We start from the raw sequence: 24,628 nt of genomic DNA, 5'->3' as shown, positions 1-24,628 counted from the left end.
TGATACTGTTACAACATCGTGACATTTGCCTAGCATCAAGGCACGAATAAAGTCAAGTTCACTTTTCACAGGGAATCGATAAAAAGGTAAGAGCTCAACTAGTGACTGTTAGTTTATGACTGTTTTTAAGCCAACAAAAATAGTTGTTGTGATTGCCACACTAAAACTATGTGCGTGCTTTTGATAACTGAACTATTGTATTTTAATCCCACACAACCTGGTTAACTGAACGCGATAACTATGTTTCGTTCATGTAAAGATTTGGACCTTATTTCAACGGGTGGAATGAATGTCTAAGTATTAAAATCAGTAGCAAACTAGCAAAGGAATTTTAAATACAGAGAGCACAATAGTGAGCGTAAATCTAAACGTATATATACGCGAAAGATAACACGATATGTATGTGGTTACCTCGGCGTTCTTCGTGGGCAAAAGATATCACGAATATATTTACCGTATTCTTCGCTCTAGAAACGTCTGGAGCAAAAGATAACATGAATCGGTATTTGTACATTCCTTGTTCTAAAAGTATGCTGCAGTGCTCCAAAGATAACATGAGAATACCTAAGTATTACTCGTTCTTGGGCCCTGTTTCCAAGGAGGGAGCGTAACCTTACCTTAGCAAAAAGGTCAAAGGTTTCCTTAACCTACACTCCGCGCCATAAAGACTTGGGACACCCGTTTCAGCAAGTATAACGTGACATTTCGTCACGATTTCTCAGAAATGGAGAACCCCCTCCCCCCCGAAACCAATGTTGCAAAACAGACAGCAACGGTAGGCATTGGTTTTTCAAGGTACACAACATTGTAATGGGGCGGGGGGGGGGGGGGGGGGTAATTATTGTTTTTTTTCCTCTTCCGAAGTGCCAAAAACGACGAGTGTCCCAAGAAAAGTGGCGTGGATTGTCCGAAGGTGAAATCAAGGAAACTAGGGGAATTTACTTATTTCCTCCCAAACTGTGCATGTGCTATCCTTATCGGTTGCTCATTAAAACAGAAGCTTCTACAAGATCCCAATCTTATTTGGTAACGTTATTTCATGTTTTGAAATTAAGGAAAATCCTGGTTTTATATCAAGTCGGCCGAATATAACACTCCATAAAGCATATCACAGCCAGAACAACACAACAAAGTTCAATTTGTCAGCAACATGAAGCTTTTCTATGTCAATTGTCGTTTAATTGTGTTATAAATGTACTCCTGTACCAATTTTCACTTTTACAACAAGTTTAAAGCTCATTTGAAAAGCTAAATATCGCTTCACCATGGTGAATCATGTGGTTCACCATTGAAAATGACGTCATAATGACATCAGGATTGCAGTTATCGATCGTTTTGACAGTAGCATTGGACTCAGCGCATGAAATTACCTAGAATACCATCTTTGTTGCCCTATCTTAGCCCTTTTTACGCCGAAACATCAATGGTTCGCCATGGTGAACCATTATTATAAAAGGAAAATAATTAATTTTCTTCAATTAATAAGAGGTTCACCATGGTGAACCGTCTATAATTCGCCAACATAAGGCTCAACGTAGGGCCAAAGGATTGTATACTAGGTAATTTTGGACGCTGAGTCGAATGCTGCTATCAAAATGACAGATAACTGCAATGCTGACGTCATAGTGACGTCATTTGCAATGGTGAATCATTGGTGAAGCGTGACACCATCTCAGAATTTCACACCAAAAATGTACAAATACCATTGTTTTTTAACCCAAAATCACAGTAGGGCGAAGAAAAGCATAAAACTGTTATATTTCGACCCAAATGACCGTCTAAAGTTTGGTAACGAATTCAGATGAATAAGAACGTTTAATTCTATAAAAATAAGGCATTTGACTGCAGAACAGGCTCGTCCATGTGACGATTAAGTTTTTGTCCGTCTACGTCACAAGGTGGTCACATGACCTTCTATTTCCGCTCATTGGTTTAGGTACTTAAGATAAATACTTAGGCCAAGTTTCATTTTGATCGGCCTAATGCAACTATTTTTGAGGTGTATGCACTGACCATCCAGACAATCCGCGCCATAAAGACTTGGGACACCCATTTCAGCAAGTATAACGTGACATTTCGTCACGATTTCTCAGAAATGGAGAACCCCCTCCCCCCGAAACCAATGTTGCAAAACAGACAGCAACGGTAGGCATTGGTTTTTCAAGGTACACAACATTGTAATGGGGCGGGGGGGTAATTATTGTTTTTTTTCCTCTTCCGAAGTGCCAAAAACGACGAGTGTCCCAAGAAAAGTGGCGTGGATTGTAGCTGTTCGGTACAACTCAAGCCTGTCATGCTGTTAGGTTTATAACCTGGGCCAAGTTGTTCAAGAGCTGATTAAAACTAACCCAGGATTAAAAGTTAATCGAGGGTTCAATTTCTCTTATATAAAAGTGTTTTTTTTTTGCTTATGTTGTGTGGAGTTTGAGATAATTCGACGGCAAAACTGAAGGACGGAAAATATAAACAGAAAATCTTACTGAAAAGTTGAAAAACTGAAATTAAAATTCTCTCTAATCCTGGATTAGCTTAATTCCTCTCTGAACAACCAGGCCCTGTACAATAAAAGTCGCAACGGATTTTTTTTCATCGCCAAGACCGGTTTTCGCCTTACTTGCTTACTCTTTTGGTTCAATTTTTAAGCTCACTAAAAACTCCAGACACTTTTCTTAGTTTGGAACGCCTGTAGCCCCCGGGTGCTCTGCCCCGGGGGGTCCAAATCCTCACCCTTTCATATACCATTTTGATAGAAAAGGCAACGCTTTTGTATACCGTCAATAGAAAATAGCATCCATTTTACATAAATACGGAAGGGATGTTGCATCTGTTCCTTTAATTTCCCGAACTTTTTCACTAAAATATTCAACACCTTAAAATAAATAAATGAGTCGACCGTTCGGTGAGTCTGTGCTAGATATTTTAAATGAGCCTTTTTAAATGCCTAAATATCTAAACGACAATTTTTTTGTATACTTTAATCGTAAAATCCCTACCCTTTTATATACCCACATCCTGACACAGGGACCCTCTTTTAGAGGTCATTGGAGCTAGGAAACTGATTCCATTTTTTTTTTTCTGGTTTACATTTTAAGGATATGGCTGAACCCACAGAGCAGGATTTGAAATATGGCTGGTTTTTCTTTAAACCAAGATGGCTTCAGATTGTTAATAATTCGAAATGTTTTCTTTTCGTTGTCGTCATTCTTGCGTCAGTTCAAAGTAAGCGAGCATCTTTTTTTTGTCTTTTTTTTGAACGAGGTAGTTCTTATGAATGGATGGGTATCGGTGGACTATGATGGCAAAAATGCTGAGAGTAATTTGCGATAGATATGCATCCGATCTGGTTTCCTGATACTTCATGCTACGGAAACCGGAATTATCTCTGGCAGTGTGCGTCAGTTCAGGTTGGGTGCGATAGACTACTTGTAGCCGACTTTTTTGGGGGGTCTGGCGAACGTGACCATATCCCAGGGAACGTGAACCCAATAAAAGAGTTTCCCTAATGGTCGCGGGTCGCGGGTCGCGGGTTTTAAATAAGTCGCGGGTTTTGAGAAAGTCGCGGGTTTTGAAAAAAGTCGCGTGTTTTTGAAAAGTTGCGAGTTTTCAATAGAATGCATTTATTTCTCAGTAGAATTCATTCAAACAAATTTAAACCGGTTGCAAAGACGCCGGTTTTAAAATGATCCCGTTTTCTTAGGAACTACGTTACTTCGTAACGTTGCGAGTAAGACAATCAAATTGCGAACTTCGGAGCAAACTTCCCAAACTTTGCCGACTGAACTTCTGAACTTCCCAAGTTTGCAAGTTGAGGAGGAACGAGACACGTTACAAAGTGGTGGCAGAAATATTTCAGCGATTCTAGCTGCTCGAGTTTCAAAATAGTTGTTTGAACAAGCACGGCGTCGGTATCAACGTTCTGACCTACAGTAAGTATAAGGATAAGGATTACATATACCGTCCGTTGCATCACGTCCTGAAAAAAAAAACTTGTTCAAATTGGGTATCAAACATTGCATGATTTGCAATCAAGCTTTTAAGTTTGAAAACAACGTTGCGCGCGAGCGATCATGAAGTTGAACCAAAGTATTCATGATTGAACGCGTACGGTTGATAAATATATTTTACTAGTATTCTGTGGCAAAAACTCTTTAAAATATTTTTAACTGGCGCAGATTTTAAAAACCCTTCTGTAGTTATGTTGACAGAAATGGTTTTGCTTCGCTAAACCATCGGAAGAAAACACGTACCATAAAAATAGAATTGAGCCGTAAACGTGTCGCGACTTTTAATTCAAATTTGTCTGACTCTTTCGCATTTGTATAAAATTAATTTCACGTGAAGATCGGTAAAGCCGTCCAGTTTCATTCGGTTTACAAACGCAGAAGACTTGACATTGAAGTAAAAGCCTCACAAAAATTTTAAAGGTGTATTTGCTGTATATAAAAAGTTAAATTTGACCAAATTTCAGCCGACGTAAAATTTATTTATCGGCAGATCGCTCATGCGAAACGAAGTCAGGCTCTTCAACTTCAACCAAATATTTTGTAACTCTAGCCACTGGAATCGCTGGAACATTACCGCTGCTGCCATGTTTTCATCACCTGAATTTCCGACATGAACATGACTTTCGAGCAACATGTCTTGTTCCTCCTCAACTTGCAAACTTGGGAAGTTTAGCTGGAACAAAGTTGGGGAGTTTGTTCCGAAGTTCGTAATTTGATTGTTTAACCCGCAAAGTAATTGGCTACTTTGTAACGTAGTTCCCAAGAAAACGAGTTTAAATTTGTTTGAATGAATTTTACTGAGAAATAAATGGTTTCTATCGAAAACTCGCAACTTTTTAAAAACACGCGACTTTTTTCAAAACCCGCGACTTTTTCAAAACCCGCGACTTATTTAAAACCCGCGACACGCGACTTGAAACCCGCGACCCGCGACCATTAGGGAAACTCCCAATAAAGCGGTATGGACGAAAAGGGATACGAGGCGAGACGAGACTTGCCGCAGCCTTGTCTCGTCCCAATCCCTTCTCGCTCGTCTAAACCCCTGGCACAGCACACCTTTCTGGGATTGCGAGAGAAAAATAGACTGCAAGTACTCTATGGATTCGAGCCACGCCACCCGATTGTGAACTTCTTATAGTTAATCAGTGTGCTAGAAAAAAAAAAAAAAAAACGCCACCCGATTGTGAACTTCTTATAGTTAATCAGTGTGCTAGAAAAAAAAAAATTAAAGGAGCGTGATTGTAAGGAACGGACCATTTTCTAAGAGGGGGGTATGACAAATTTCCCTCTGCAAACATTTTTTTTTTCGAAATGCAAAATATGTTTTGTTATACATATCTTTTTTGCAAACAATCTATTTTGTAATAGTAATTAAATTTTGTAATAGTATTTTGCAATCTATTTTGTAATAGTAAATCTATTTTGTCTTTCTAGGCCGTGCAACCGCCCCCCTCCCCCTCCTTCTCCAAAAAATAATGGTCCGTCCCTAACTGTTAAGTTGTTTGCTCTTCTTGTTTGTCTGTATTTCTGTTTGTCTGTCTGATTATAAGTTTGAGATGTAAGTGTAATGTAATAGCGAAAATATAGCTTGTACCTTTTTATTACAATTTTAACAGGCATGATAGTAAACGGCATTACAAGCATCAATATTCCTGCGCTAGAAAAACGGTTCCAACTGAGTAGCAAGGACCTCGGTCTCATTGTTGCTTCCAACGACATATCCGCCATTCTTCTTGTTTGCTTTGTTAGCTTTTATGGAGAATTTGGAAATAAGATCAAATGGTTGGGCTATGGAGCTCTTATCACAGGTCAGTTTAGTTACCGCTTGCGACTACTCTCAAGGACTTGATATTAATTATAATGGATACCGTAGAGTGCTGGTAATAAGCCTCCACACCCCACCCACCCCCCCCCCCCCCCAAAGCCGCTTATAAGCCCTCCCCTCCCATTTTTAGGCTCACCTACCTGGAAACAAAAACAAACATCCGGCTATAAGCCCCCTCCGGATATAAGCCCCCCCCTCTGCTGGAAGACAGTACTGAATAGGGCTAAATGTTGCTTCAAACAACAAACCAGACCGTACGGCACCCATCCTTTAATGCTAGTTTATAAACCTATAGGGTTGAGAACTAGCGGTTAACTAAACGTTGACATACGTTCTTTGTGTTTATTTGCAGCAATCGGATGTTTTGTGTTTTTCCTTCCCCACGCCTTGATCAGTCCATACCAACCTGTACTTGGAAACACCACACTCAGTTCCCGACAAGTCGAAGAATGCGTCATCAACAATGGGAGCTCAACTAATGACGCCTGCTTTTCCGGATACGAGTCAAACAGGCTATACTTGCTTATTTTCTGTATAGCACAACTGCTCATGGGCGCAGGCACTACACCGCTGTATTCGCTTGCGCCTGCGTACATCGATGAGAACGTTCATCCTAAAGCGGCGCCTATTTACCTCGGAATATTTTTCACAGCTGCGGTAGCCGGTATGGGACTTGGATTTGCAATTGGTGGACCAATTTTAAACGAGATTTATGTACAGATTAAACAGGTGATTTGATAACGTAATTTGGTGTTTAACCTGAAACCTTTTCTTCGCGGTAAATTTTCGTTTGCTTGATGATAATTTATCTTCAAAAAATCGAAGTTATCTCATTTTGGACTAAATTTTGGGATTCTGCAACTCGAGAACTTTAAACCTCTCGGATAAGGACAAATAGGTCAAGTTTACTGTTTGCACTGCATGCTAGCTAGTCACTTTTTTGTGTTCCTGGGCACTCATAAGTATACACCTAATTGAAGAAATGCTGACCCCGTGAAAAGCATAAACTATGAAGGATAAGACCGAATGGCATTCTACATAGACAGCATTGGTAAGCTGAGTAATACTCCATTGATTGATAATCATCCTTTTGGAGTAGAGCATCATAATATTTCTTCTGTCACAGATGGGGATTATTTTTTCCGATTTCCCAGTAAATATTTGGGTGGCATCGTTCATGGTCTATGCTTTTCACGGGTCAACGTTTCTTCAGTTAGGTGTCTACGATCATATACGAGTACTGGCACACTGTCATGGCAACTTGACCAGATTGCTGAGGGGCTAAATGCGATGCGCTCGCACGTGGTATCCGGAGGAACAGGCAGCAATACTTCTAAACGTTTTATCTTAGGAAATTGATAAGGGGAAGGGCAAATTTAGGTATCTAAAATGAACATCATAGCCAAAAATGCCCCATCTCTTTTTGCAAATCTGATTGTTTTAATAGACAGTGCACCTCACAAGAAATGCAAAAAAGAGTAACATCGCTTTTTTTTGTGTTATGTTTTTTCCTACCCGATCCCTATCAGGATCATCACTGTTCAGTGATTCATCAGTACATGTACTCGTGACTATCATGCAGTGACATTTTTCTTGCATACGCAGCCGGAGGGAGCCAAGTTAACTTCAAGCAACCCACAATGGATAGGAGCGTGGTGGCTTGCATACATAGCAGCTGGCACAGTGATGTTTGTTGGCGCCATTTTCGTCCTCGGTTTTCCCAGTGAATTACCCGGATCGAAAGAGATGAGAGATAAAGCCATCGAAAAGGGAGACTTGCCGAAAAAGGACAACAAACTTAGAGGAAAGTTGAGAGATATCGTCCCAGCTACAGTGAAGCTCTTGAAAAATCCAACCTACATGTTTAACACTCTGGCTATCACAGCTGAGTCGCTGATTGGGGCGGGGTTAGGAGCCTTTATTGCCAAGTTTGCTCAGCTGAAGTTTGGACTGGACCCAGGAATGGCTGGGCTCACTCTAGGAACCGTGTTTGTCTTATGCGCTACAGGTAGAGCTATTTTTATTACTTCTTCTTTTTTTCAAATCCTCTCTCCTCTACAGAGTCTCACTTGTATTACACAGTGAAAACTCGAGCGGAGATTTATTTCCAATTATCTTAGAAGCTTTTGTGGAGAAGAGACTTTAAATCCCTGCATGCCACCAGCTAACAGCAACTGCGAGTTTTTAACAGTCAGCTAGCAATCACATTTGAACCTTTTTAGAATCCTGGCCATTTCTTTTAGAACACATTTCATGTTGAATTCCTCACTTTGACGCCAACTCTTTCTTCGAGATCCACATTTTTCGGATTCCAGCCGTTGTCATGTTAAACACCTTCTGGGGGTCGTCATTATCGATAATTAACATTCCTGTGTCCTCCTCCGAACGTTCCGTCGTTTCTCCAAGGAGTGAAAAATATGGATTTTGTGTTAATTAGGGTCTTCAGGAAAAAACGCCGAATATTTTTAGATTACAAGGACTCGTCATATTGTGTGTGCGGTCTAAAGCTTTCAGGCATAAAAAATGGCATATTTTAGGGGTCCAAAAAGACTTGAGCCACGCCCAGATATACTGGTCTTCTTTTAGCATATCTAGGGATTTAATATGGGAGTGCCCCTGGGGATTCTACTACAAGTACAGGATTTACCAATAGTGAAAGAGTGCCCGCTTTTGGACTTAAGTGTTCTTGGCGGGAGAAAACATGTCAGCAGTCGTCAACAGTCTTTACAATTGTCATTATGAAGACAACGAGAGGAGATGCCTTGAAAAAGGTCAACAAGCGTTTATAATAACAAATGGTCTGACTACCTTCAGGCATCTTACTCTGCGACAATGATGTTGTTCGCAACACTCAATGAAAGCTACTTGAAATTAACATAGATGCTCGAATGTAGAGGACTCTCTTGTCTTTTTATTTCCATCGAAAGCTTAACTCTATTATATGGCATATCTAGAGTAAGTCTCAACTTTACTGAACTGAATTGCCGCAGTTATTCCAAATCTTAACGTGTTACGAGGATGAAATTTTTACTTAGTTAAACAACAATTACGAGAGAGTTATAATATAACATGTTTTTGACGATCGTCTTGCAGGTGGTACCATGTTAAGCGGTGTTATCGTTAGAAAATTCAATTTGAAGAAGTCGTGCCGACTGTCTGCGAAGTGCTGCCTGTTGTTTTACGTTCTTACCATATGGACAACAACTTGTTTTATAGTTCCCGGGTGTGATCAGGTGAATTTGGCGGGAGTCGTCAAACCTTATTTCAACGGGTAAGTGACGTCGTCACGGGACGGGACGAAGACTGAGCAGGCTAAACCAGCTTCGTCCCACAATTAATCTTTTAATCTCAACCAAAAACTTACAGGACATGCAAGCTATAACAAAGGTCTTGCATCTTCACTTCTAGCACAGTCACATATCTTTCGGTCTCTAACTATATAACTATAACTATAACTCTAACTATAACTGTAGAGGAAACCTTACGTACAAAATTCTGGATGCTACCAATGATGCACTCTAGCATCTCTTCAAGGGAGGGACAAGTATTTCTTCTCATTTCATGCTGCTGAACCGGGATTAAGCGCATGAAGCGATACGCCATCTTGTTTTTTTTTTTTCTTTATACTCTGTTCTGTCTGTTCTCTGGGGTTGGAAGAGGGTACCAAAGGGGGGTTCGTGATCCCGTTTCACGCACAAGTTTTAACCAAATTCACGTGTCACGTATACTTGAAACAGCAAAATTCACGGATCACGTTTCTTTTCTAACTATTTTTCACGCGTCACGGTCTAATTTTTGCCCTATTTTCACGCGTCACGGACTAATTTTTGCCCTTTTCACGTGTCCCGCATAAACCCTTTGCCCCCCTCTTGGAACGGTCTTACTCTTTACCTACTGTCTTGATCTTTTTTTGTGAATAGCCATTTACAGACACGAAGTCCAGTGGCCCCATGTAATATTAACTGCAGCTGCTCGATCGCTAACATAAATCCCGTATGTGGAGGAGATAAGTTAACTTATTTTTCACCCTGTCATGCTGGGTGTTCAAAGGTGGCAGGATTAAAGGTATGAAATATGAGGTGTATTGTTCTCCCACTCTTAAGCTCGTTATGTTTAGTGTGCTAAGATTATAAATTCAAAGATGTGTTCGTTGTCATGGCTAGCTGTTAGCGGAGTTGTCTTCGGCGCGCTTTCCTCACTTTCTTAAGTCTTCCTTGGTCGCTTGTACATCTCTTTGATACTTTTAAAGAACGAGCACGGTTGTTTGTTCTACAAAATTATTGAACTTTTCAATAAACCACAAGTGAAAAGCAAACCTATCCTCGGTTATATTTCTTCGATCTAAGCGCACAATTTTGGAACAAGGGCTATTTTTCATGTTGCATGTTACTGATTAGCTACTGATTGGCGAATTCACTTACGTTTCTGATTGGCTAAGTAGGATCTTTATTTACTACGATTTTCGTGAGAAAGTCACAGTACCTATGAAATAAGCCCATTTCTAAGAGTATAATGACTAGAGCAAGGCGAAGTGTGAGGATGTACCCGCGACGTTTTACCCGCGACACGCGACATTTTACCCGCGACACGCGACACGCGCCGATTAGATTATCTCGTGAAACAAACATGACAACATTTTAGAATGCCCGTAATGATTTCATGCCATATTTCTAACAAGCTCCACATTGGTAACAGCGCAGCCATACTGAAGGAATTGTTATGATTCTGGCTTTAACTTTTTAATTATATTTGGCTTTGAGAATAACAGAGGCGCAATGAATGATACTTCGCATTAAACTGCTCATGCTTGAATTTAGCGACAAAAAGGACTGGTTTTCACAAGTTGTGTATTGAGGTGGCATATAAATAACTGTATACAGAGTTTTTTTTTAGCAAATTTGGAAATCTTTAGATACCTTTGCACTCATAACTGCAGAAAAGCACTTTGCATGCTCCTCAGACCCTACTATGGGGACAACGTCGGGCCTTATAAAAATTTTGGACTCCCACTTTTTAAAACATGGATAAAAGCCTGGGTGGAAGTGGGAAAAAGTGCTACTACTCCACAATTTTTTTTTACCTTGAGGCGGAGTAGGTGATTTTTCTGTTGCTTACTTAGCTTAACATCTCGCGAAGTCTAAGACCGTCGGTATTTATGGTGGGGTGATTACCGACCATTGCAGAAATTCAGACCGGACGTGCAGGCAAAACAGAAAGGCCTCTTATCTTTTCGATTAATTCCCGACATCTGGGTTGTCGCCATTCTGATTCGCTTGACAAATGAAAACCAGGTTATACTAGTACTTAACATGATATGCAGATTATTTACTTCAACTTAGCTATAATAAATAAAGTTTCTATTTTTTAGGCATTCAACTGCAGTTGTATTGGTGATGTAGTAAACGGAACCCAAGCTACAGCCGAGAAAGGCTTCTGCGACAGAGGACCAGGGTGCAAGAATTTCATCTATTTTCTTGTAATCAGCGCTGTGTTACTTTTGGCCGTTTTCTTGACAGCGATACCAAACAAAACCGTAGCTCTACGGTAAGAACTACTATATCATTCTTACAAATCTTCCATCAGTGTACATCATGTGTAGATCTTGTATGTCATCTCCCAGGGGATATACTTCTTCTCATGACTATAAGAGCTAATGCACAAAAGAGTCTATATTAACTACAGTCCGACCTCTATTAGGCGGCCACCCTCGGGACTTCGAAAAGTGGCCGCTTAATAGCGGTACAATATAAATTGGATAAGAATGGCAGCAAACATGATGTCATTGACTCTATATAGCAAATTGCTAATAAAAAGTGAACATAATTTATATGAAGATAAATCCGAAATACATTGTAACAATTAAAAACATCAAGTGCAGAGGGCACGTAGTTGAAATGAACAGTATTTCTTCGGGTTGATAATGAACAGAAAAATATGCAAAACATTGTTGACAAGTTTCTTAGGCCTTTTTGCATCAACAGTTAGTATGTAAAAAAAATTAGCTCAAGATATTTCACGGACGATATATATCATCTGTCACCATTTCGCTTGTGAAGATAATTTGCTGGCCGCTTAATGGAGGTAAAAACCCATATAAATAATACACTTGCGACAGCAAAAAGGTGGCCGCGGCCGCTTAATAAAGGTGGCCGTTGAATAAAAGTATCAAATACAGCAGTTTAGTGCCAAATAAATCGGGACTTTGGAAAGTGGCCGCTTAAAGGGACTTTGTCACGGATTTTACCAGATTTTTGAACAGCCAAAATTTCTATTTGTGTCGTAGGAAACCTAGAATAATGGTAAAGTTTTATTAAAAGTTGCCATATAAAAGCACTGATACTGTTAACAAGCGTCTTTGGCTGCGGATGGCTTGGATGGAAATGTACTGCAATTTAAAATATTAAGGCTTAATTTTTCAAATTGTTTCTGCGCGTCTCCAAAAACTCAATATTTATAGCCGTAGATTGGTTTCTATCTGAAAATTAAGGTTATATCTTCCTTTAGATGTTCAAAGGTAATGTTTTTATGGGTTAAGTAGCCTACCACTAACTCCAGCACAGTTTAGACTAAAAATCTGCACAATTCCCGTGACGTAGCCCCTTTAATGGAGAGTGGCCGCTTAATAGGTGGCCGCTTAATAGAGGTCGGACTGTATATCAATATTACTAAGCAGCTTTTTGATTATTCAAGTATATCTCCTGTTTCCGTGACACGAAGAACTAAGAGTATTTCTTGTCCTCCCTAGACAGGATGCTAGCCCTTCGCAGTGTTACCCCTCTCTAGCATTAATTCCCACCGATTAATCCCTTATTACACCTAGGTGGAGAGGAGCACTGTGAGAGTAAAGTGTCGAATTAGAGTAACCATACAACAGGGTAAATTATGCATTATTGAAAGAAAAGAAAAACGTAAAGAAACAGAATAGAAAAACCACTAGCGAATTATAAACCCGGCCTACTCATGTCCGCCGAGCTAACAATAGCGATAACCGCCGACCGGTTAGCTCAGTTAGTAGAGCGACGGACTACAGTGCGGAAGGTCTCGGGTTCGATTCCCAGACCGGACCAACACTCAGGGTCTTAAAATAACTGAGAAGAATATGCTGCCTTTGCAATAACATCTGCAAATGGTTAGATATTCTAGTCTTCTCGGATAAGGACGATAAACCGTAGGCCCCGTCTCCTGCATCTTCAGTGTTATGGTCAGCAGGGGACGTAAAAGAACCCACACGCTTATCGTAAAGAGTAGGGCATGGAGTTCCCGGTGTTGTGGTCTGGTCTTTGCCCATTGTGCTGTGTACTGTTCGAATGCTCGGAGATATTAGCTGTATAAGCTACTCTTCAAATCCGAGGGTAAACAAAGTGATGATGATGACCGTGTGATCGGAGTACGAGTACAACTTTTGAATTTCAATCCAGTTAGGTCCTAGAGCCCTCACTCCTTCCTCTTGCCGACCAGTTGATCATGAAATGGGGCTATGGGTACTAGATGGGTGTGAAATGTGATAATTGAAAGCATACGTAATAGGTTTAAAAAATTGGTACTCGTTCTCAATCTAGTACTTGTACTCCGAACGGCAGGTCCCTTATTTCCAAATCGGCTCTTTTGTGCACCAGCTGTATATATACTTAAAAAAAAATCACTTTAATCTCGACGCTCGACCAAAAGGCAGACTCAATTGTGGACACTTATTGCAAATCGAACATAAACGTGTTAAAAACTAGGCCACGCCTCCTCCTATAACTTACCCACAATGACCTTTTTAGACAATCCGTTTCTTTTCGGATTGAGGGTAAATACTTTGAAAAGTTAAAAACCTTGACTTGTCCATTTTCACTCACCAGATGTGTACCAGACAATCAAAGATCCTACGCCCTTGGTTTTCAGTTCATTTTCCAGCGTTCTTTTGGATTTTTGCCAGGACCCGTTGTCGTCGGTTGGGTGTTTGATTCTTTGTGTCTTTTCTGGGGAGAAAGTTGTGGAATACGTGGCCGGTGTCAAATATATGATATTTGGAACTTGTCCGTGAGCATGATTGTATTTGAGACCATTTTGAAAGGCAAGTTTTCGGTTGACAGTGGTATGTAATGCATAAACGAAAGATTGTAATCATTTTTCCTTTTTAGCACTATTTTGACTCAAAAATGCAGCAAAATCGACGTAATAGTCCCCCTTTGAAAACAATTTTTGGTGGTTTCATTTATTTAAAAAATAATTGTGGTTATACCATTTTTTAAATACATTTTTTTCCTGATTACATCTTTTAGAAGATTTTTTGTGGTTCCAATTTGTTTTGTCTCTTTTGTCTACTTTTGGCACAAATAGCAACTTTTTTATTTTACTTGTTTCATCTACACAGTTTCTCGTATTAGTTGCATTCTTTTTATACTCGTATTGTTTCCAATGGAGCCGGAATTATTATTAGTATTTTTTTTGCAAATGATGACTTTAATTGTTTTCTTCCTTTCTTGTTATTTTTTAGCCGTGGCAGTGTTGTTCTATTTTCTCTCATTTTGGTTTTGCAAATCAAGCTACGAGGAAGGAAGTCAAATTGGAGACCAGCAGAACGAAAGAAATGAATCGATCGGAGAGCCTCACACAGAAACTGTACTTTGAGACCTCTATACTCCTAACTCATTTATCAATTTGGGCCCACGTGCCTGGTTGATTATTTACCACTTTCTTACCCAGCGTGCGCTAATAGAATAATTAATCAATATGCCAAATAGGTTCCAAGAAAAGAAAAGAAATAACATTATGCAAAATCATTTTACATTATCAGGCTTGCATTAGCACTCGTACTGTTGAGTACATGCTCTTGTCGATTGCTTGGTTTTCATCAGAGGTATTTTTAATTGCATGTATCAACCTAGCCTGGAGTGAAACACGATCGCCCCTAAGAACAACCTAGTTTTGCAAATTCGACAGTGAAGTTCTTCTTGTCGGAGAGTTTTATGTTTGGAAATAGTTTCCTTGCTATCGTTTTCTTGCTGATTCTCAATCAACTGATCGAGCTGTATCAGTTTAGGAACATGGCACTGCGCTTTTTTTCTATAGACTTTGAGACAAGAAGGGGAGAGAAAAGTTCATACGTTTTTTGAGTCTAATGCTTGCGTGCGCTTTGCGCATGCGCATTAGACTCTTTGTTATATGAAAAAAGCTGTTAGCAATCCCAAGGGAATGGTTCGGGATCGATAATCGTTCGCTGTAATGTAGAAAACAATGATCAGCTGCAAGAACGGACTCCGTACGGACACGCACGATTAGTTTCAATTAAAAACAGCCAATCAGCGACACGTGTTCCCACGCATAATTAAAAGTTCTTTCTCAAGTCACGATTATTCAACACTTGAACAGGACGTAATAATTTTCCAGTTAAGACATTTGTAAGCTTTTTGTGAAAATAAATCTTCGTTTTCAGTTCAGTTAAGCACTTGTGTTTTCGTCTTGCTTAAAAAGCAAGACGTCTTTGAGAAAAAATATTTCGACGGCGACTCGCGTTTATTTACACAATGCGACCAAATATTTATTTTGTTTTAAAAAATAGAAAACTTTACCTCGTATTTTGTATTTAAGTCATTCGAATTTTGACCAATTTTTTCTTCACAGTGCAAACAAAAACCTTCAAAAATAAAAGATGTACATGGATAAATGTAAATCAAGTTACGCGACTAAATCAAAATGCGTTTGTTTGGCCGCTTTGCAGTATTACACTGTCCCGGCCTTTGCCATACACTGAAATCGAATTTCATGCTTTTACGACTCTCAGAGATCTTAAGTTCTTCTTACAGCTAGAAAAATCATAAAATGGTTACATTGATATGGAAGTGATGATTCGCGAAATTTGTACATCATGATAAACAGTCTTCGCTCCTGTGTATGGTAGCTCGATAATAATTGCCTAGTTTCCAGCGTTCAAAAGGTCATCATTATATTGACGTGAGCATTTACACCCGTTTTTAGGAAAATCTGTCACTAAGTGCTTACAGTACAATGGAGTAACAGTCACTATTTCAAGTGCTTTTATTGCAAAATCTGTTTCAAGAGTCATCATCAAAATGGTGAAAAATCTGAAAGAAAACGATGTGAAGTTCTTCAACCCTTGTTGTAATGAACATGCTTTTTGTAAATCGTCACGCAATCTTGTCCAAATGTTTAATCGTTTCTGCTTTTACGGACAATACGGAAGAAGTAACATCAACTCCTGTTCATACTTTAAATTTTGTGAAGCATATAACATTTATGACTGTTTCGTTTTCATCCATAATCATCCACGATGCCCCTAGCTTGCTATAAGCATTTTAAATTAAACTCCCGAACACAAACCTCTAACCAATTTTAACCGGCTTACGAAAACCGCGCAATCTGTATCACTATGCCGTACGGCATTAGACTTATGTCACCCTTGGTGACCTATTTTCTTATAATGCATGCTTCATGATTATTGAATAATTGTCAAGTAATAATGTACTTTTATAAAAATAAAGACAAACATCGCAAAGGATTGAGCTGAAAATAATCATAATTGCGGGTAAATTTACTTCTTCTCATGAAGAAGCTAACGGGTAACAATTATATTTTTGTTATTCTACAGAAAACTCTCTAAACTTGAAATCGTACGCGAGCATTAAACAAACAAGAGTCGGGCCACAAACCCGCCATTTTAACGTGTATTTTACCAGTCCACTGGAAAATACCATTCCTTTCAACGCGCAAAAATTCCGGAAATTCAAACCGGAATTTTTGGTTGAATGGATCGAGACCTCGAAAATCTGAATATTCAAAGATGGAGTTCTTATTGTCGGAGTATTTTACGCTTGGAAATATTTTCCTTGCTATCGTTTTCTTGCTGATTCTCAATCAACTGATTGAGTTGTATCAGTTTAGGAACATGCCGCCGGGACCTCGTCTGACAAGTTTGCCATTTATAGGAAATCTGTTGAGCTTCGATTCTGGAGAAAGCCTTCGCGAAGATACAGAAAGGTTTGTTCACACACGTTTCCGCTTTCGCATGGCTTCGCTGTAGTTTTATTGCTACCAAGGCCGTGCTATATCCTCGCTATATTATGCTTGTGATAATGTTACCGTTAGTGTAAACAAAAAACGGTTCTAACTGTATAGCTTGGTTTTCGAAATTAACGTGCATGAGTAAAGTTTGTAGTGATCGTGATATTTTGCACAGACCTCTAATGGCAAATTTGAATAACAAAAATAACGTGTCCTCTCTGTATTCCGGAATCGTTGCTTCACAAAGGTCTGACTTTCTGTGCAGGTACTGTCAGGCCATCCTGTCGGGGATCCGATCAGATAAACTCTAATACACATTTCATAAGCATTCTGGCTTGATTTTGTATCAATTTCCGTTATTTTGTGAGTTCTTAAAAAATGGTGAAATTCAAGATGGCAGCTCTAATGACGTCACGTGACCCAATATGACGTTACAACCAGCAAAACTTATGTCATCTTGTAGAGTAACCGACGGGCTTTCTACTCAGTGCAAAATAATTTCACTGCTAAACTCCGGGGACGTATCAATCAATAGTGAGCAGTACATCACATACATGTTGCAAACTGTAACATGTCTATATGTATTCGTTGGTTCAAGCACAACGTTCACGGCTTCTAGTCTAAATAAAACCCAACTGTACACTTTGCACTGGAACTGGAACAAGACTAAAAATTAATCAAGAGACCATATTCGCTTGTTGTTAAGGCAAGAGTTGAGAGCTTCTACAAACTGTATTACTGCAAGTAGCAAACGTCCTCTTTGGTGCACAAACACTTTAGCAGAGAGGTTATCCGTCATAACAGATCGTTTTCGGTGAGTAAGTTTGTTATACTAATTAAAGGCGCTGACTAATAATTTTGCTTTCTGACGATACGATGTTTTAAAGTATTATTCACCAAAAAAAACACTTCTCAAGTGTTCGTTGTCCGTCTTAGATAGGTGTCCGTCTTATAGGGAGTTTGGTACCGTTAATTGGCTGAAAATGGCAGGGACCATCCAGATCTCCGTCTTATAGATGTGTCCGTTAAGAGAGAGTTGACTGTAGTCGCAATTTTTCCACCAGTTTGTAAGTCGCACTCGCCCACTCGCTTACGCGTTCGTCTCCACGGTCTTTAGAGCAAAAGAGAGAATGCTCGCGCGCAGCGAAGGGTGCCTTTACATCAACCTAAAGCTTATCTATACTCTAAAACTATAAACGCTATCATGAATACAATCACAGTATTGCAACTTTGCTCCAGTGAAAAAAAAATAAGGACAGTAAAGAGAGTCAATTTAGCCCTCTTAAGGATTTTTGTTTACTTTTAAGTATGTCTTACCGTTTTTGTTCGATTAAGCGCCCTGGGCGCTTATTAAATTTTTGGACCTTGAGGGTGGGCGCTTATTCGAGGCTGGGCGCTTATTAAATTTTCACCATTTTCAGCAAGTAGTAAGTTTATTTTGTAACGAAACAATAAATAATTACAAAACGTGAAGATGTACCAAAGCAGAATTTTAACTGTTCATTGAAAGTTTCTGTAAAATACGGGAAAGTCTCTTAGTAGTACTTAGGGCCTGATTATATGAGCCGGGCTGGCCGGGCAAGCTCGGTTTGCCGAGATGACTTTCAGCCCGGTATTACATGAGCCCGGTTAGCCGGGCTGGCCTGGTTTGCTGAGATGACTTTCAGCCCGGTTTCAGCATGAATGATCAGAGCACGAATGATCTTGACGGGATCTTGATCACCTTTTCCCGGCAATTTGGTGGTTAAATTTTTGCACTTATGCAGCTGGATGGGTTACTTTACCTGTACATCTTATTTAGAAGGAGTAGCATTGTTTTTTTTTGCCGGATATTGTGCTCAGAAGAGAAATTTAATGCTGGCCCGGTGAACGCGATTACATGGAAAATTTTCAGCCCGGCTAGCCGAGATTCCGGCATCGCGACACCGGGATCTCGGCTAACCGGGCTGGCCCGGTTGTCATGTAATCGCGAAGTTGATTTTTGTTGCGTTTAACAGACATGCCGAGATCTCGGCAAACCGAGCCAGCCCGGCTCATGTAATCAGGCCCTTAGTCAATTTTAACTCCTCTTCTACACTTCACTTTTTTGTGGGGTGGGGGTGGGCGCTTATTCGAGGCTGGGCGCTTATTAACTTTTCCTACCTTCAGGGTGGGCGCTTATTCGAGGTGGGCGCTTATTCGAGGTTGGGCGCTTAATCGAATAAATACGGTATACAGAGAATTTACAATAGAAAGAATCAGAAAAGAACCGTTTACGGCCAGTGTCACCGTAAGTGTCGTACATCACATGTACATGTGGACAGTCGGCCATCCAAAGAATTTTCAAGGGAATTCTCTATGATATTTATTATTTCTTTTTCCTTGTTTCTATTTTATTGCAAAGCCTGAGAAAGAAGTATGGTTCAGTGTATTCAATGAAAATTGGCAGTTACAAACTTGTTATTGCTGAAGATGCTGACTCTGTAAAGGAGGTGTTGGTGAAGAAATCTGCAGATTATGCTGGAAGACCTCCATTCCACAGCTTTGTTATGACTACACTTGGTATGTCTTGTGAGCTGTTAAAAACTGCATTGTCTTAAAAAATCCCAAAAAAATACAACCACTTGGTCAGTTAAACGAAACATGCATTTTCTAATTTATGGCCCTCGCCTTCATGCATTTAGCTGAAAGGCTTTCACCACACAATACTTCAATATAGATATTTAAATACATGGATATAAATTCAACACGTTGATGTATAAATATTTTAGGATTTATTTAACAAAGTTAAACTTGTAGAAATTCTAATTTTGTTAGTGTTTTTATAGAGGCCCCATATTAGTAGTTTCGAGGAAGTAGTTATTTACTACTATTTTAGATTAAGGTATTCATTAATTCGTTCGCTCGTTCGTTCGTTCGTTCGTTATTTATTGCAAACATAAACATTTCTCTCTTGAGATGGTACAATTTAAATTTCTCCAATATACAAAGAATTGCGTGTGATATTTGCTCTGAAGATGTTAGTTTTAGATTTCATTTTCGCTTGCATTTCAGGCGGAAAGGATATCGCATTCGGGAACTATGGACCTGCCTGGAGATTTCACCGTAAGCTGTTTATGACAGCTGTGCGACAGTATCTCTCTGATCAGCAACTGGTGGAAGAAAGGATCTCTGAACAGACAGGAAGGCTGATCCAGTATTTTGAGGACCAGAATGGAAAGGATTTTGACCCCGCAGAGATTCTAATGGAAAGTGTTGCAAACGTGATCTGTCGAATCACATTTGGAAAGCATTTTGATTCGTCCCATCCAGATTTTGAGGAACTCTTGCAGTTGCATAATGAAGCTTTCACAGACACAGACGTCAGTGATCAAGTCTTTGTGTTAGATTTCTTTCCAATAGCAAAATACTTACCATTTCGTGCTTATCAGTCATTACAGAAAGTGACTGACCGAATATTTAAAATTCTTCGCCATCAGTTACAAATACAAAAGGAACAGTTTGATCCTAACGCGGAGATCGACTGCCTCACTGGAAGTCTCTTAAAAGAGAGGATTGCAGCTGAAAGCGAAGTTGGTGCAGAAGACAAAGCATCTATTCTGTCAGATGACTACATCATCAACACCTTGGGAGATATGTTCAGCGCTGGGTATGAACCCACCAGTACTACCCTACGATGGGCCATTGCACACCTGGTTCACAATCCCGAATGCCAGAGAGAGATACAGAACGAGTTAAATGAAGTGGTTGGAAGAGAACGAATGCCAGGACTGGATAATCGTCCAAATCTCCCGCTCGTTCAGGCCACGATTATGGAAGCACTACGACTTGGAAATGTCGCTGAAACCACTTTTCCCCATTACACCCTGAAGGACACTTCAATTTCTGGGTATCGTGTTCCCAGGGATACTGTAGTGCTGGCCAATTTGATGAATGTCCATCTGGATCCAAGCTGCTGGGAGAATCCAAACTCGTTCAATCCTCGCCGCCACATTGATGCTGATGGCCAGCTCATTACGAATGCTGGTAATTTTCTGCCCTTCTCAGCAGGACGCCGGGTTTGTGCTGGTGAAGCACTTGCAAAGGTGAGACCGAAAAATCATTCTATAATAAAATACAGTACTAACAACATATTTTACAGAAATATTGCATGCAGTAGAATATGCCCAGGTTTGTTGACCCTTGATGTATCACCAGGACTGGCACCTAAATATTTTATGTTGCATAAAAAGACTATCTGGGATGTTGCTACGCAATCCTTTCCTGCCCCGAAGTGACGCTTGTTTATTGTAGGTTTCTTTCCAGTATTAATAAATTTCAGTTTCATTAAAATTTTACTGGTATTCATTCCAAGGAACTATTGCCTACTGGTTACTGCATTAGAGGAACGTTGCGCGCGGGTTCGAGTGAGTTCATCGGCCTTATACTGTGTTCTAAGATGAGCCACCTCACTCTTACGGTAGCTCTCGCCTCTACAGGTCTATCAAGAAATGTGTATGGCAGGCAATTAATGCTTGGCAGCTGCTTTGTCTATGTATCGTGATTTTGGTATATATATATCTTATTAACCACGCGCGAGGGCCGTACTGGGCGAATATTGGCCCGAGGTCTTGACAGTACGGATCGAGCGCAGCGAAGTCCGTACATAAAAGACCGAGGGCCAATAATCGCCCAGTACGGTCCTGAGCAAGCTTGGTTGATAAGAAATTTATTACAGGACTGAAAACTTTGTGCAGTGAGAATTGCTACCCGGTAGATGTCGTGGAAAACAATGTGAGGCAAAACTTTTACGCGCGCTAAAGGAGTTACAATTATTTCTGTGTTTAAGGTCTTTTCATTTTCAAAGCAATAAAAACTCCGAAAAAATCTTGCAAAAAAATCTTGCAAAAATCTTGCGCTAAATCGCGCGGGAATTAGCGCGGGATCATTCGGGACAAAACCCTTTACGATACTTGGAAAATATCACCCCTCGCGGGACCGGAAATAAAGTAATCTGATTGGCTGATTTAGTTATTGGCCCTCGGACCGCCTTAGTCGTGTAATAAAAATATATATTGTCAACATACGAACAAGACAAAAAAAGTTTTTTTCTCCAGACGCGTTTCTCACATGGTCCTTTGTTTTATTCTCTCTTTTTAGGTGGAGCTGTTCTTGTTCTTGTCCTGGATGCTGCACAAGTTCACATTTTTGCCGTCGAAGGATGGCACACTACCGGACCTCAAAGGTGTAGATGGTTTAACACGGTTTCCAGCTTCTTACCAAATTACAGTTGAAAAACGCCATTAAATAACGTGATGCAAAGCATTGTTACAATCAGAATACATGAAAGTGATAAATGAATCATTTTATATACATTACATAATCAGAATATATTTAGGTTAAACTATTCGTCCGGGAAATAAGTAGCCTAAACCTAAAATAGCATGCCACTGGTTAACTATGACTGTAGAATTAAAAGTCGTTAATTTTGCCGATGACAAGCATACTTATTTTTAGGTATTCATTACATTGTAAAGGATATACGGAAAAGGTACATTGCAAAGGAGAATTAAGGATTTCTGGTATTAATTTTTCAATCGATTTCAATTTTCTTTTCATAGAAAGCTCCTCCATTCCTAGAGCTAATAGCTGGTTTTCAGTGAAAAGATTTTTTCTAAGTTTAATTTTCCTTGTGTAAACGTTACGCATGGGATAAGCTTTTATGTAAACTGCGAGTATACCGCTAAGTTGTCGTATATCACGCTAAGCTCACATCAGTTTTTCGTCCATTTGATTAGTTTTCTCCGACGCAATACACGCCGGCCTTTTTTTCCTATGGTAATTTGGTTCTCTTTTATTAAATTTATCATTCCTCGAAAGCGATCCCCAATCCTAAACCAGAATCCTACACTTTGCTCCGACGAAGGGCTGACGCTCAAAGTGACGAATTTGATATTGAAATAGACGGGGAGAAAATCAAGAGGGTTGATCATACTAAATCGTTAGGACTTATTACTGTTGATCGACTCTCTTGGTCAAAACACGTTGAAGAAATATCTAAGTAAGTTTCCCCATCTATAGGCGCTTTAAAACGTGTAAGACCTTTTATCTCTCCAAACATGCGGTACAAATCTACAATGCCTTAATACTACCACATTTTGATTACTGCAGCCCCGTTTGGGATTGTTTGAGCAGCCAGTTAAGCGATAACTGCAAAAACTCCAAAATCGGGCAGCCAGAGTGATTACCAAATCCCCTTATGGCACGAGCTCGAACCTCCTTTTGGAAAAACTCAGTGAGAGAAGTTATCTACCTTATTATAGGAAATTAACGATACATGTTATTAACGCGAATTTCAAAATTTCGCGTTAATTTGATGTATGTTAACTTTTCTACTATAAGCATTTGACCAGAACTTTTCCTAAATTCGCGTTAATTTTATTACGCGTAAATTTTGTTCGCGTTGTTAAAATGCCTTGTTATATTCCTATAATAAGGTAAACGTCGTCAGACGCAAAAAGCATTGATGATGTTAAATCAATACACAAACTTGCCCCAGAGTACTTGTACCAGTTATTCACTGCCCGCCGCGCAGATTACAATTTAAGAAATCTCGAGGGTAAACTTGACCTGCCCAAGCCACACACAGACTACCTATTCTCACTAAATTTCGCGAGTACTTGATTTCGCGAAAATTCAAGAGCCATATTTCGTGAGTACTTAATTTCGCGATTTTGAGAGGAAGGTACAATTGGAGTGTATTAAATTTCGCGATTTTTACCTATTCTTCTATATGAAGCTTTGACCTCGAAGTAACAACATAATTAATATGAAAGTCATCGTAAAAACAGCAAACAAAACAGTATACGCATAACAAAACGTAAGGCATTCAACAGTCTAAATACCTGATAGGTTCATCTACGACTGCAAGAGCGAGATTTTGAAGAACTTGGCGGCAGAGAACAGTTCGAACAGTGCGACTGATAGAGTGGGAGATAACTAATGGACATTAAATTAAAATTAAACAAGAAACTCCTCAGACTCCTAAACATGAAGCTCAGACATGTTAGAATAACTATGATAAAATACATCGAGTTTCATTATTTTTTTATATAATTTTTATCAGTACGATGTTAACTTTCGCGATTTTAAACTTCGCGTGTCCTATATTTCGCGAGTATTAAATTTCGCGATTTCAAAATCGCGAAAATCGCGAAATTTAGTACTCGCGAAATTAAGTGAGAATAAGGTATTTAAAACGAAGTTTTAGTTATAGTGGGGCCCTTCTTTGGAACAATTTGCCCCAGCAAATGAGGGATGTTGGCTCCATTGGGCACTTTAAACGAGAAATCATAAATCGAGTCTCTGACATATCGGATTCCCACACGGCAATCATGTAAAACAGTATTATGCGGCGTTTTTTTAATTTTTTTTTATAGTTTAACTGATGATTCTTTTTACAGTGTGAATAAATAAAGATTGACTTGACTAACGCTCGAAACGTCAGCTTTACAAAATTCGCTGCGGCGGTTTATACACGTTTATCGAACTCAGGTTAATAATAAACAGCTAATAAACAGTGTTTTACTTTCTCGCCGATGTAGCGTAACAATTTCTTTGGGAACTAACAACTTATGATTGTTGAAGGGATCCACTAAGTCAGTATCCAACTGACTACGAACCTTCAGAGTCCCTTCCGCTCAGGTTATAGAACAGTCAGTCACCAACATCAGTCCTACTCAAGACTTCTCGCAAACGGACGAAATTGCTGTAGCGTTGTAGAGGATTGCCCAACATTACTCAATAGTATTACGTTTTATATTTTTACTTAAAT

At 39.5% G+C, this 24,628-nt stretch overlaps 2 protein-coding genes across 2 annotated transcripts; both read left to right on the top strand.

Annotated features, from left to right (window-relative positions):
* Positions 1-22: 22 nt before the first annotated feature.
* On the top strand, positions 23-14,921 carry LOC144665689 (solute carrier organic anion transporter family member 4A1-like). The gene is made up of 10 exons (XM_078526977.1): positions 23-86; positions 3,093-3,219; positions 5,621-5,812; positions 6,182-6,558; positions 7,435-7,837; positions 8,923-9,100; positions 9,750-9,894; positions 11,198-11,373; positions 13,674-13,888; positions 14,312-14,921. Exons 2-10 carry the CDS (start codon positions 3,096-3,098, stop codon positions 14,443-14,445), a joined length of 1,944 nt encoding a protein of 647 aa, XP_078383103.1. The 5' UTR covers positions 23-86; positions 3,093-3,095; the 3' UTR covers positions 14,446-14,921.
* A 1,330-nt stretch (positions 14,922-16,251) lies between these two features.
* LOC144665709 (steroid 17-alpha-hydroxylase/17,20 lyase-like) lies at positions 16,252-23,068 on the top strand. Its single transcript, XM_078526999.1, has 4 exons — positions 16,252-16,812; positions 19,220-19,377; positions 19,870-20,900; positions 21,955-23,068. The coding sequence occupies exons 1-4, from the start codon at positions 16,616-16,618 to the stop codon at positions 22,099-22,101; spliced, it is 1,533 nt and encodes a 510-aa protein (XP_078383125.1). The 5' UTR covers positions 16,252-16,615; the 3' UTR covers positions 22,102-23,068.
* The last annotated feature ends 1,560 nt before the right edge of the window (positions 23,069-24,628 follow it).

The sequence above is a fragment of the Oculina patagonica genome, chromosome 9, assembly GCF_052425735.1.
Source record: "Oculina patagonica isolate OP01 chromosome 9, crgOcupat, whole genome shotgun sequence".
In the NCBI taxonomy this organism is placed as follows: Eukaryota; Metazoa; Cnidaria; class Anthozoa; order Scleractinia; family Oculinidae; genus Oculina; species Oculina patagonica.
This window is presented reverse-complemented; position numbering and strand designations above follow the sequence as displayed.

Coding starts and splice junctions, on each gene's coding strand:
- LOC144665689 (XM_078526977.1), top strand. CDS start 3,096: ATGGCTGAACCCACAGAGCAGGATTTGAAATATGGCTGGTTTTTCTTT. Junction 3,220..5,620: donor CATTCTTGCGTCAGTTCAAA/GTAAGCGAGCAT, acceptor CAATTTTAACAG/GCATGATAGTAAACGGCATT. Junction 13,889..14,311: donor ATTTGAGACCATTTTGAAAG/GCAAGTTTTCGG, acceptor GTTATTTTTTAG/CCGTGGCAGTGTTGTTCTAT.
- LOC144665709 (XM_078526999.1), top strand. CDS start 16,616: ATGGAGTTCTTATTGTCGGAGTATTTTACGCTTGGAAATATTTTCCTT. Junction 16,813..19,219: donor CTTCGCGAAGATACAGAAAG/GTTTGTTCACAC, acceptor TTTATTGCAAAG/CCTGAGAAAGAAGTATGGTT. Junction 19,378..19,869: donor CTTTGTTATGACTACACTTG/GTATGTCTTGTG, acceptor CTTGCATTTCAG/GCGGAAAGGATATCGCATTC.